Here is a 14,118-nt window from a genome sequence, read left to right as displayed (position 1 = left end):
AATATATAATGCATGATTCTGTGATAAGGTTTGGTTTTAAGGATTTAAGCTTTGAAGAAACTTTGTCAAGTTGCATAAATAAACAACAAAGCAGTACTCGCTGTGCTCGCTTGATGAATGCTTTTTTTTATTTTATTTTTTTATGACATTTTCATGTACTGTACCACTGTGTATTTTTCCAATGATATGTTCCCTCTTGTTTTGTCAGATGCCTATAAAGTGGATGGCATTGGAGTGCATCCACTATAGAAAATTCACCCACCAAAGTGACGTATGGAGTTACGGTGAGATGAGCCTGAATTACAGTTAATTGCCTCAATAAAATATAATTTATCTTATTTAAAGTCTAGTTTCAATTGATTTTTGCAGCTATACTCTGTATGATTCAGACAAACACCTACCCGATAGTCTCAGCACACACCTAAAAGCTTTTTTAAATGATGTTTATTGGGTTTTCTTCCAGGAGTGACTATCTGGGAGCTGATGACATTCGGAGGAAAGCCGTACGACGGAATCCCAACCCGAGAGATTCCTGACCTGTTGGAGAAAGGAGAGAGGCTTCCTCAACCTCCCATTTGCACTATTGATGTCTACATGGTCATGGTCAAATGTAAGAGAGCTTTGCACATTCCAGATGTTTTTTCAGTTTTTTGTTGTTGTTGTATGACAATTCTGCATACAACATAAGTTCTGCATAAGTTCTTTAGTGCAAATAGCCCGCCTTGTTGACAGAGGCTATTTACACTAACTCTGTCCACCAACGTGTGACTCTGCTGGTCACGATCACAAAAGACATGTGTCAAATGTCAGCAGCAGTGGTGCAGATGGTAAAGTGTGTCATACTCATTTTGACGTGATGAACCCGGGGTCGAATCCGCCTTTTGGCGAACTTTTTCAAATTTCAACCCTTTTCAAATTTCAAATCACATCAAAAAAGCACGTATTTTCAAAGAAAATGACAGAAATAATCAAAAAGTTTCAAATAAAGTATTGTGTAGGGTCAGGGTATGTGTAGGGAGGGCTTTATTGTCCCAATAAGGTGGCATCAATGTAATAATTTGATTTAAATTTACACTCAATTAGTTAATATTGCATACTTTTTATAATGTACTACAATACTGTGGTGCAGATAGCCAGTATTTGCAGTAAGTAGTATAAATAGCAGAAAACTTACTATTTTAACGTAGTGTAAATAGAATCTAGCTCTTTGCACTTTGCACAGTGTAAATAGCATCCATGGCTATTTGAACTTAGTTTAAATAGCCTCTATCACTAATTGACGCTGCTATTTTTTATTTTTTTATTTTAATATTGACACTTATTCAGTATTCAAACTAACATTAAAATGTAATACGATCACTGTGTGCTGTAGTACTACCAAAATACTATGATCCTAACCTCATCTTTTCTGAATCATTCAAATACTGGTGTCCGGGACACTGTGAGCCACAAGCTAAACAGCTATTAAGATTTATTCTCACTTCAAACTGAGTAGAGGCTATGGGGCAGTATTATGTTTACAAAACATACCATGATGAAAGTCTATAGAAAATATAATTCCAAAGGATTAAACTGCAGAAATATGAAGACTGCAGTTTTGTTAAATCACTTATTTTAATTGTTACTTACAAAATAATTTGAGTTGTTAATGCGCTCTACTGTTCTAGGCAGATTAACTTATCAACATGTTATGTGCGTTTTTGTAAACACATTTTCTATTGTTTTAAAAATAGAGAGGGAAAATGATTTCTGTGGTGATTGTTAGCATTTCACAGATGATGAAGCCAGAACCTTCTTTTAAACGTACAGAAAGCTCACAGTATTGTTCATCCTTTGTGTTCTACTTTGCTGACTGAAGTTGTGCTATGTGTGTCCCTCCAGGCTGGATGATAGATGCAGACAGCAGACCCAGATTTAAGGAGCTTGCAGCAGAGTTCAGCCGAATGGCAAGAGATCCACAACGTTACCTAGTCATCCAGGTAAGAGCCTCACAGCTGAGCTCAAATGGCCATGAAGTACTGTACAATAATAAAATCTATAACAAAATGAAAGAACAAATAATAAATAGAACATGTAAGTGTCATAAAGCCTTGTTTATTTGCATAATAAGCATGATATCTCAAGCCTGATGCTTTCTGTGTCAGGGAGACGACCGCATGAAGCTGCCCAGCCCCAATGACAGTAAGTTCTTCCAGAGTCTGCTAGATGAGGAGGAACTGGAGGATCTGATGGATGCCGAGGAGTATTTAGTGCCACACGCCTTCAGTATTCCTCCACTGGCATACACAACCAGATCACGCATTGACTCCAACAGAGTGAGTGTACTATATATATATATATATATATATATATATATATATCTTTTTTTTTTTTTTTTTTTTTTTTTTTTTTTTTCAGGAAGTATGCATTAAATTAATCAAACATGATGATAAATACTTTTACATTGTTACAAAAAATCTGTATTGTTTTATAAACTATAGAACTTAATTTAGAACACAATGATCAATGATACTGAAAAAATGTGTCATGGTTTTGATGCTGATGATCAGAATAAATGTTTTTCAACATATAATGATTTCTTAAGGTTCATGTGACTGAAGAAGGGAGAAATGGCTGCTGAAAATTCAGCTTTGCCATCACAGAAATAAATTAAATCTAAAAATGTGTTAAAATAGAAAAGTTCATTTAAATTGAAATATTATTTCACAGTATAACTGTTTTTACTATTTTTTATTAAATACATGCAGCCTTGATGAGCCTAAGAGACTTCTTTTTAAAATAATTTTAAAAAGTACCATTGAATGATGGTACTTTAACGTATCGAAAGGGAATGAAATCAATCAATGTTTAGTGGCTAAATTAGATTGTATTTTGTGTAAAGAGTTTCAGAAACATTGGATTGTTATAACGGTAGGTCTTTAAGGCTCCTATCACTTCATCTGAATACTTGAAATCATAGTAAGGCCTAGATTTCTGTTTTGGTAAAATGTTTGGAGAGAATCAACTAGCTTTGGTCGCACTCTTTGGGAGGAGACTGCGTAGAATATAGCATATAAATCCTGTCAAACAGTGAAATATGTCTTAAGTAGGCAAAAGACAAGAGGTCGTTGATGCATTGACACATACATCATGCATCCACATGTGGGTATTTTGCACATATTTACATATTTAAGAATACCATTTACATTTTAATGCACTTTTAGTTCTCGATCCATGAAGCTCTATTTATTGCTTGTCTGAGGCTGAATAAAGTTTTCAGTTGAGTCTATCATCTAGCTGACGTTGACCTTGGAGTGGATGGATGCTCTCCTAACCAATTAAGTGGCACCGACGCAAGCATCCCAGAAAAACCGGCCCACCATTTCTTCTCTGACAGATGCTATGCCCTCCCAGATCGAACCTGTCTGCCACTGAAATATGAAATCATGAATGCGATGACTAAAAAAAAAGGAAGTCTCATTCAATAATGCCCCCTATTGATAAAGAGTCCTTTTTATTTACAGGTCCTAATTTGTCTTAGCATTTTGAAAAGCAGCAGTGATTTTGTGACATGCATTAAGGTTTTCCTGTGGAGTGGAGAAAAAAAAAAAAGTCGCCCTCAATAAGTGTGCCTATAATGGGCTCCATGCCTTGGCTTTCATTACAGAGGCATGCCAGTGTAAATAACTAGGTCCTCACTAAAGTGAAGATGATATTTGCCCATAGACAGGAAGTCCAGAGTGGGTATTTGCTCATTATGTTAGTCAGCCATGAGCATGTTATTAACTGTTAGTGTGCGCAGCGGCAATGGGAAAGGACAACCGATTGGGATGCATCTCAAACAGCTCTTAACTGTAACTTAGAAAGACAAAATCTCAGGGTTCAATCAGTCTTTGCCAGGGACTTAGAATGGATTTAGCCAGGGTGTGAGAGTGTGTGGGAGAGGTGGGTGTGATGAAATGTTTCCTCTTTTCGCCTGGACCGTGTTCGCTAACCATGTGTGCCATTTTGCATTCTAACTTGCGTTTTGTTTTCGTCTAACTGGGAGAGAAAACAGAGTGAGTGGTATGAATATCAATGAGGGACATCAATCCTTCAGAGCCTCTTTGGAACAGAAATCTTTCGCCTGCAGTTTGCCGTATAAACTGAGCTAAACTGAGGGAAAGCGAAACTCTGCCAAATAACCCAAACAGTGGATTGCGATATTAACCCAAATTCATCTCCACTGAAGTTTGAGCATTATATAAAAAGCACTATTTCTTCCTTGGTCAGTGGGTTGTAAATGTTTAATAGGATACTGGGATAAAAGCACAATTTTCAGATTTGGCATAAACATTAACAACTACTTTATTCAAAAAGTAAACGTTGAAAAATCGTTTTATTTAGTTTTTATTTGTGTAAAATATATTATATTTTGTTTTTGTTTTTCTTGTTGTATATTGCAAATTTGATTAATTTATTTGAATACTCAAATGAAATTTCTGAAGCCATTTATACTCAAGATTATCCAAAATTAGTATATTACAGATACTGCCCACTCCACCAGTATAGTTATATATTATATATGACAGTTTCCACTCTTTGTTTCTCTTGTTTTGAGTAATGCTCCCCCCAGCAGCACCCTTCATTCTCAGCAATGAGCTCCAGGGTGCTCAAAGAGCATCATGGATGGGTGCTGGTGAAAACAGGATGGAAAAAGAGAATGAGATGAGACTGGTGTTATGTAGTTAGTGAAGCAGAGAAAATGTCATGGATAAAGTAAAATAAGAGATGACGCACTGAATTCAGGACATTCAGACAACACCTAGGAACTTGCCGCAGAGAGATCACAGCAGCAATAGAAATATACTATCACATACAGTAGGTATAGAAAAGAATCACCCCTCTGCAAAATAATAACATTTTGTTGCTTTGGAGCCTGAAATAAAGACAGACAAAGTTTTTTGTTTAATCCAGCTGAATTTACTCAGTGCAACATCTAAGTGAAATAAATAAATAAATAAAACAAAATCACAGAATTTTGTTGAAACACCTTTTTTCTTTAATTATTTCAGTCTGTTGAGATATGTCTCTACTAACTTCGAACATCTAGACTTTGCAGTATTTGCCCACTCAAATAATTATTTGAATTTTTAATTTTAATTTTACTCCCATCTGCCTCAGAATCTTTAATGTGCGTTTTGGCAAATCTCAGTCGTGACTGCATGTGGGTTTTCTTGAGGAGAGGCTTTTTGCTTGCAACACTCCCATACAAGCCACATTTGTGGAGAATATGTGACATTGCTGTCACATGCACACAATGACCACTCTTTGTCATGAATTCATGCAACTGCTTCAGAGTTGCTGTAGGGGTCTTGGTCACCTCTCTGAACAGTTTCCTCCTGACTCTTTCATCCAGTTTAGAGCAATGTCCTGATCCTGAGAGGGTTTGTGTTGTACTAAATACTTTCCACTTTAACAGACTTCACTGTGCTTCTAGGCATTGATAAAGCCTTTGAATTATTTTGTATCCATCTCCTGACTTGTGGCTGTCCACATCTTAATCCCGGAAATCTTTTGACAGTGCCTTGTCGCCCATAGTTGATTGTTTGCTTCAGTTGCACAACTTGCACTACCAAGGACTGAAATGCTTGACAAAAGCTATTTTCATACTGGGCTAATCAAAATTACCACAGCTGATCACAGTTGAATGTGAAATGGCTTTATTTCCTAAACCTGATGGGGGTTATCCTTTTTACAACTCAGTGATTCAGTTTTTTTATTTCTTTTTTATTTTCGTTCTGTTGGTGTTAACTCTTTCAATTGGATGTTATGAGTTGAACTGAGTAAATAAACTGTCTTCATTTTAAGCAGCAAAGCAACAAAATGTGATTATTTTAAATGGGGTGATTATTTTCAATACCCACTGAAACTGGAGTATTTCCATGGTTTTATAATGGGGTATATCACAACTATATTTAATAACAAACCAAACAAGATTGTTCATAGTAAATGAATGTCTTCTTCACATTATATAACAGTTGGATTAAAAACAAAAGACTCCACGAAAGACTTCAGATTGGTTGTTTGGTAATATCATGGTATTCTCTACAGTACTTTAAAGAACTATTTAAAATACTATAGTGCATGAATATGGTGATAAGTCAGTACCATGGTATTAAAGAAACATGGTTTCACCATCTTATATATTATATCCTTGGCCTTTTTGCTACACTCTGTTGCCACCACAGCACTTAATAAAAAGGAAGTGCACAGTAAGATGATAAACAAAGACAGGCAGATGGAGAGAGTCTGAGGATTAGGGATAAGTAAAAAAAAATAATAATAATAGTGATGAATCAGGAGAGTTGTGTTAGTACACTCTTGTCTGTTCATTCACTGTTGCCAAGTTTTCATTAAATATCCTAAACCGTATTAATATTTGGAGCCTTGCTAGCACAAAATATTTGCCTCTCTTGAAGTGTTTAATTGTAAAGCAAACAGAAATAGATCATGCCAAAAATACTAAAAGGCTCATTTGTTTTTTTTTGCAGAACCAGTTCGCATACCAGGACGGCAGCTTCGGAATGGAGGAGATGATGGCCACTATCCCGCGGTTTGTGGCTTTGTCTGCGGTCAGCCCAGGCTGTTCCACTCAGAAGCAATCTATGGCCCAGCAGGGAGCCTCGGGGACTTCGGAGGCATTTGAAGACAGCCGCTGTAATGGCACTCTCAGGAAGAAGGCTTCACCCAGGGCGAGCACAGGGGAGGAAAGCAGTGTCCAGCGCTACAGTTCAGACCCAACTGTGATACTATGTGAGCGTGGAGCGAGAGCTGAGACCGACCAGGCTACATACATGAGCGCCATGCAGGACAAAAAGCCCTCAGGTAATGGAAGGATAAACTGGAGCGAGTGAGTGATAGAGGAGTTGGATCTAACAGAGCTCACACAGAGATCCCTTACTCATTTTACACTTGAAATTATTTATCCAGTGCCATTTGAGACCCTTTTTTGTCTTTGTTCAATGATTCACACTGTTCACGTTTTTACCCAGTGGTTAGTAATTAATCCTGTGTAGTCAAGTTTTGAGATTTCACTTTGTACATTTAAAAACCCTGGGTTAGTGTTCTTGCATATTTACAAGGGAAATAGTATTGCAAAAAAACTTTTTTAATAACTGCTTGTCCATCTGTGTAAATGTCACCATATGATGTTTTATTAACAAGGCTCGGGAGGAGCGCATCAGATACTTAGCTTAATTGACACAGGTGGAGCACACTCAAGATAACTTTTATATCCATTGACGGTTTATCAGCATCCCTGCTCAGCCCCATCTCCTCACTTAGAGTTTATTCTACACTAATACAGGGGAGGGTACTCTAGGTTCGAGCCATTCCCGAGCTCGAAACCCTTCCCTGGACAGCACGCCAAATATGCATTACCATACTTCAGCTAATTATATGTAAGCATGAACTTGTGAAATCCACTCTGGTCGTTTTAACGGCGTAGGTTATCTAAAAAACATATTCTGTCATTTACTCACCCTCATGTGATTGCACAACTGTATGACTGACTTTCTTCTGTGTAACACAAAAGATGTTCTGAAGAATGTTGGAAACCAAACAGTTGTGGAAGACCACTGACTTTCATGGTATGGACAAAAAAATACAGAGACATTTCAAAATATAATCTTTTATCTTCCACAGAAGAAAGTCAGTCATACAGTGAATGATGACAGAATGACAGTTTTCCATCGCTTTGACCTTTTTGACTTTCCTTTAAATGTTGAAACTAAATAGAACCTGTAAAAGTTTCTGACTACAAAGCTCATAAATATTTAACGAGAAAAGCTTTGAGGCCATTTGTGATTATTTGTCTGCTGCTAAACATTACATTAAATGTAATGTAACACTCTTTTATCCAAAGTGAATGACATTGGATCAAGACACAAATTTTATCGGTTGTATAACCTAAGAAATTATTATGTTATTTTACCTACAGGAACCCTAGCCACTATTGTTTCACATTTCTTACCTATAAAACCACAAGTTGTACTTAGTACCCACTAAAGTTTTGTTAAACATGCTATCAAGCAGTTCTTCATAAAACAGGGTTCAAAGCAGTGATTAATCCATTTGAAATTTGGGCTAATCTTGGGCTAATTTGTGTTAATCCTTGCATGGGTTCACTTGCACACTTTATAACCTCAATAATTTGCATTCTTTTCTAAAGTATGCTAAAGTATACTCTACCAAAACTTTTCATGGACAGAACTTTGATTTACTATAACTCTAGGACTTCAGAGAGCAATCTGTTGAGTCTGTATAAAAAAGCCTGCTGAGATCAGTGGTAGTCGGCTTTACCTTAGAGCGCTAGCTGCCACAATGTTCTAAGTCTGCTTACCCCCTCTCTTCTGACAGTTCTCTTATTTTACCATGCAGATTATCTCAACCCTGTGGAAGAGAACCCCTTTGTCACTCATCGCAAAAATGGAGAAGTCCACACTACCGAGCGAGGTTACCACAGTACCTCCAACGGGCAGCCCAAAGTGGAGGATGAGTACGTCAATGACCCGTTGTACCTAAACACCTTCCATAATTCTGGGGAAAAGAGTCATGATGTATTGCGGAAGAACGGAGTGCCTATGGCACACACGGCAGCAGCAGCAGTAGTAGTAGCAGCAGCAAATAGTGGAACTTCCATCAGCCAAAACCTTCCCCAAACCATGCAACCAGCAGCACCCAGTTCCCATGTCTCAACTCAGCCACTGTACCAAGGCAAACAAAGCATCTCCACCCTCTCAGGCCACACCCACCACTCCGCCCATCCCGGACACACTCTCCACCCCACACACTCTGGTACTATCAAAGCAGACATAAAGCCCAAAAAGACATTTGACAATCCCGAGTACTGGCAGCACAGTCTTCCCCCTAAGGGCACTCTCCACAACCCTGAGTATCTGCAGGACTGCAGCACACGCTTCTTCTACCGGCAAAATGGTCGGATCCGACCCGCCGTGGCTGAGAACCAGGAGTACCTGTCTGAGTATGCACTAAAACCGGGCACAGTGTTGCCACCGCCTCCCTATCGTCAGAGGAACACTGTTGTGTAGCAACAACAGCCAAGACAACGAAGGAAAGATGGAGGTAAAGAGAGAGTCATAGTGTGTTCTCATGCTGGCTCTCACACCAGCACTGCAATCTCTGCGCTCTTCTCTGAACTGGATTTAACACTCAACCTCCAATGACCTAGAACTGATCCACTTGAGTGAACTTCTCCTCCAGAGGCATTGGTCACAGATGGCCACATCAATCAAAGCTCCTTCCTGCTTGTCTCTTCTCACCTCATGCACCATTAAGATCTGTTTCCCCTACCTGAGCCCAACTTTCGGAAAGTGATACTCTTCCTAGCATTTTGTAGATGTTACAGTCATCTCATTGAAAGCAAGTACTGACGTTGACGTGCAATGTGGGTTGGTCCAATAGCAGAGAGGGGTCATTCTTATCTGTAATTACAGAACTGGGAATTTTTGGGGGAATTTAATTTGAAGCTACGATATGATCTGTTGTAATTTATGACTTCAGTTAACAGTTTATTTTAGCACACCATACATGATTTTATGAGGCAGATGTGTTGTATGCAAATCCGTCATATTGGGAATGTCTTTGTGAGCCCTGGGACACAAGGGCCCAAAAAGGTCCTCAATGTCACCAACTAACTGAGACTCAAAAAAAATTTAAATGACAACCCTGGCTGTAAACTACATGCTATTATATACAACAAAACATATGTTCATTACAGAATGGTGTGAACTGGGACCTTGGATCACCACCTTCTCGAATGGTGTATCTTCAAAAGACACATTGTTTAATGTTCTGTTCAAAATATCTCCATAATTCCTCTGCACATGTATTGTATTGCTCAAACAAGCTACTTTTTATTACTTCTATTGAGCCGTTCTCTCATCATTTTTTATTCTTAAGTGAGAATGGAATGATTCCCAACTGGACACTGTAAAACTACATGCGTAAAGGCAACCTGATGAAGACAAGCATCTCATGCTTAGAACTGTATCCGCCTGCATATAATTGAGACCATACTGCAGCCTGCCACAAAATCAATAACTTCATAAAAGCAGATCTACAACAGTCTACTGTAATAACATTTTTATTGTTGATCTGGCCAGCATTGATCTGTATGCTCACAGAGTTGTCACCTTAAGGTAGCCTAACCAAGAGTATCCATGTAGATGGATGTACGGTGGCAAATGGATATTTACACAGCTACAGAGGCCAAGATTTGCATGGAAGACTCAACAGCACACAATGCCTGACCGGCCGGAAAACTGTTATGCACAAGACTTGCATTCAAGATGGCAGCTTTTTCTAGCTGGGTTCATTAAAACTGCAACAGTAGGGGACATTTTGAAATCTATAAGACAGGAGTACCATCAAACAGTATCATGAGGAACAAATGAGAATTTACGGATGGAATATTTTCCCTGGGGTCAAAGATGAGACTGCTTCAAATATGTCAACTCCATTTGAACTGTCTCCCATAATGACTTTTCTTTAAGAAGCATCTCATGGAGCTATACTGATATGAATTTAGGAAGATAACGCAGCTTATTAGGGCATGTTGTTCTCATCAAATGGAGGAAAACAACTTTGCTACATATTGGGGAAATCTTCACCACACACACGTTTCTTTGGCCAGACTTGTATAGTTTTTAACACTGCCAGTCACTATGCGTTTCTGCTAAGGAGAATAATGATATTGTGTTGCTGGTTTGGAGATTGGAAATGGTTTTATAGCACTTAACAGCGTGGCACAGCCACATGAGTTTGTTTTAAACACCAAGGGCACTGATTGAATACTCATTTATAATAATCATAGCTACATGATGATAGCAAACACCACCCGCATGCATCAAAACATTTGTTTTGCTCTATCATTTTTTTTTATTATTTTTTTTTTGTGCTTTTGAATATGAAGGTTTACAGTTACATGGAGCACTTTAATTAATGAACATAACAAAGATAGAGCAGAGTTCTTTGGGATTGCTGTTCCCATGTGATTGGGCAAATTACATTTTTGGCTCTCTACTGGAAACAAAATCAGGGAATGTTTGTGGCGTGCCATAATATTTGCCAAACACAGATGTTTACTAATTTAAGTATTTATCTCAAGCTTTTAACCTTCAGAATAATGCAATTGGGGCAGAATTTAAGGTGGGTCACAGTAAAGGAATGCTAAGAATACCTATAACAATAATAGAAGATGCATGCACAGGACAAAAACTCATACTTGAAATTGCTTCACTTAAGCTCCTATAGAGTTTGGAAATTAGTTTAATAGTTGTGAAGTACACTGTGTAGATTAAGAACTAAGACCAAATTATATTTTATTCATCTTTCTTGTATTTATGAGTGAACCCAATGCATAGTTATCTAAATGATTCTGGTGCAACCTCCATCAAAACCACCTTACAGTTTCCAAAAGGGTAGAAGCTTGCAGTTAACTTCTCTTAAACCAATTAAAGGCAAGGACCTTGTGCATATGCTACTGATAATGTCACGGCAGATCAGGGTGTCTAAATCTATATATGTAGCAACTGCTGTGAATACATGGTGGGTAAAGATTAACTAAATCCATCAAGTGAGGAACAACTAGACCAAAATAGAGGGAGAAGAATGCCTGAAATTTAAGGATGACTCTTTGCTAATAATTTCACTATTAGCGACTGTTAGAGGATTGGACTCATTCTCTTTGGAAACATTTCCAATTTCTTGAAACTCTAGGATATGAGTTTTGGATGGAGCACAAACAATTTGACTCCCTGTTAGAAAAATCTAGAACAACACAAAGACATCTTGACATGAACTAAATATACCAGAAGGGGCTCAAAGACAATTATGTAAAGAGTGGTAAAATTATTGGTGAAGGCTTATTTTCTTTTCTTTTCTTTTTTTTTCTTTAGTCCACTAAGTGAGTTCACTAAGTTCCAGACCCTTGAATCATCTCTTCAAAATGCTTAAAGTGTGCTTTACTACACTGCACATCTAGATGTAATGCCTGCTTGGCATGTTATTCTACATTCAGTAAACATTTGATGAATTACTACTGCCACGATCAGGAGAAAATGTGCACAACTCTTTAATGTACTTAGGTTTACTGCCTGATTTCTGTTAGGAGTAATAGGCCAATAGCAATGAGTTAACGGCAATAAAAATAATTAAGACTTAATTTAAATAGAGTGCACTGCAGAACTATTTTACCACCTTTAGTGTCTGGTTAAACTGGATTATGGGTGGTTTGTTGGAAATTGTGGGATTTTGAGTTTAAAAATCATAAGCTTTCCATATGTTTTTCTTCCTCATCAGCTAGTTGTAACATACAACTAATTCATTAATTCCTTACATTTATATAGCGCTTTTCTAGGCACTAAAAGCGCTTTACATTTGTCAGGGGGAATCTCCTCGTCCACCACTAGTGTGCTGCATCCACCTGGATGATTTAGGCACATAAAAGTCCCTTCGTATGTTTAAATAAGCCCTAAAGCTCTTTTATAATAATCCTGATATCATTTTACAGTATAAAGAGGCAATAAGCTTTACAAAATACAATGTGTTTCAGCTTCTGTTATCACATTACTGTTTAGGTACTTACAGTATTTTAGGGTACTTCGTTTAACACAGACAATTAAATTAATTTGCAGTTTTACTGAGTCTGCATTTGCTAATCTGATAATGTTTGTTTGCATATCAAATCTGCAGCATCGAAGATTGCAAACAAAAGTGTATTTTGGGTTTTTTTGTATTGTCTTTTATCATTTCTTTTGAAATGCACACTGGAACTTATTTTGCATGTGGCAAGGTAGTCGGAAAGTATCGTTAGATTTAAGCACATTTAAAAAATAATTTGATATTACACAGGACAAATAAAGGGAAGAAAAAAATCTTCCTGCAACACTGACATTTGGAATAGTTGTTCCTCGTGGTTTTAATACTGTACGTTGAGAAAATGTGAATAGTATTTTTATAGACAGTTGAATTGGCCAGATATATTTGTAAATAGCTGGGAAACTTATGCTCTTTTTGAACTGACCTTTTTTTTTTCATTATGTTTTGTTCACTTATATTGTGTGTGACCAGTTATTCTTATTTGATGGCTGTATATATCTGTAATTTGAACAGCACATATTTGATTTTGTAGATCTTGCAGGTTCATTTGGTACTTCGGTGTGTTTTTTCGTGACCGTATGCACCGTGCACCGTATGCTTGGTGCTTTTTGTGTTCTTTAACCTCTGCCCATGTTCAAGAGGTAGGAGATGTTTTCTTTCTGTCAGGTATAGCCTCCCTCCATCACCCCACAATGTTCTCTTTGTACAGAATCCAGCGTGGGGAATCTGCAGCTGTCTGACAATAGCATTTCTATCTCCCAGGAATCTCTCTCAACTCCAGATAGACTTTTCCTGACTTTAGTCCTGGTCATATTGCGAGTGTCTAGTTCTTTCTGAATATGTAATTCATATTTCCATCTCTTGACATCTGCAGCCAACCACACCGTGAGCTCAGGCTTATTAAAAGACTGTGAGTGCAAACACGGTGAGAAATGATGACAAAAGCCACAGTCACTGAACTCAACTTTCTCAAAAACATCTGCCATGGTGTTCCTTCAAGAGAGTCTCTAATTGTCTGGAGTGTTCATTTGGCCACGTTGTTACTGAGTGGTGGCTCGTCAAAACAAAACTCAGTTTTTGACACCCATCTTCAGCTCTGGTCACAGTAACTTTCTCCACCACAGCTTTCCCATTCCCCAAAGCTAGAGCATTTAAATACTGTTTCACAGTTTTGTTACCTGAATCTATATTTTTAATTTAAATAAATAAATAAATACAACACCTGATTTAGCAGTCTGTCCAATTTTTTTATTTTTATTTGCATCTCACATTCTTTACACATGACATTAAGATGGCTCAGAGATTTTTTTCTTTTTTGAATGTCTGGATGGATAGCGAGTGTCTGTCAAGTCTGCAGTTATCTCAAGGCAATGATTCAGAATTTCATGCTCTTAAAATCAGATACTACAACCTTTTTAATCAGCATAAAAAAAGATGGAATTTAACATCAAAATGTCACAGTGAAACGCTAGATGT

At 37.6% G+C, this 14,118-nt stretch overlaps 1 protein-coding gene across 2 annotated transcripts in view; it reads left to right on the top strand.

Moving 5' to 3' along the window:
* LOC128020036 (receptor tyrosine-protein kinase erbB-4) overlaps positions 1 to 13,868 on the top strand; it is a 295,490-nt gene extending 281,622 nt beyond the window's left edge. For both annotated transcript variants that reach the window (XM_052606565.1, XM_052606566.1), the window contains exons 22-27: positions 209 to 284; positions 464 to 610; positions 1,882 to 1,979; positions 2,145 to 2,315; positions 6,513 to 6,846; positions 8,401 to 13,868. In XM_052606565.1, the coding sequence (XP_052462525.1) occupies positions 209 to 284; positions 464 to 610; positions 1,882 to 1,979; positions 2,145 to 2,315; positions 6,513 to 6,846; positions 8,401 to 9,071 (1,497 nt within the window). In that variant the 3' untranslated portion in view covers positions 9,072 to 13,868. The remainder of the gene's footprint in view (positions 1 to 208; positions 285 to 463; positions 611 to 1,881; positions 1,980 to 2,144; positions 2,316 to 6,512; positions 6,847 to 8,400) is intronic.
* Positions 13,869 to 14,118: the final 250 nt, after the last annotated feature.

Source organism: Carassius gibelio, chromosome A9, assembly GCF_023724105.1.
Source record: "Carassius gibelio isolate Cgi1373 ecotype wild population from Czech Republic chromosome A9, carGib1.2-hapl.c, whole genome shotgun sequence".
NCBI lineage: Eukaryota > Metazoa > Chordata > Actinopteri > Cypriniformes > Cyprinidae > Carassius > Carassius gibelio.
Note: the sequence above shows the minus strand (reverse complement) of the source record. Positions and strands in the feature narration are given on the sequence as shown.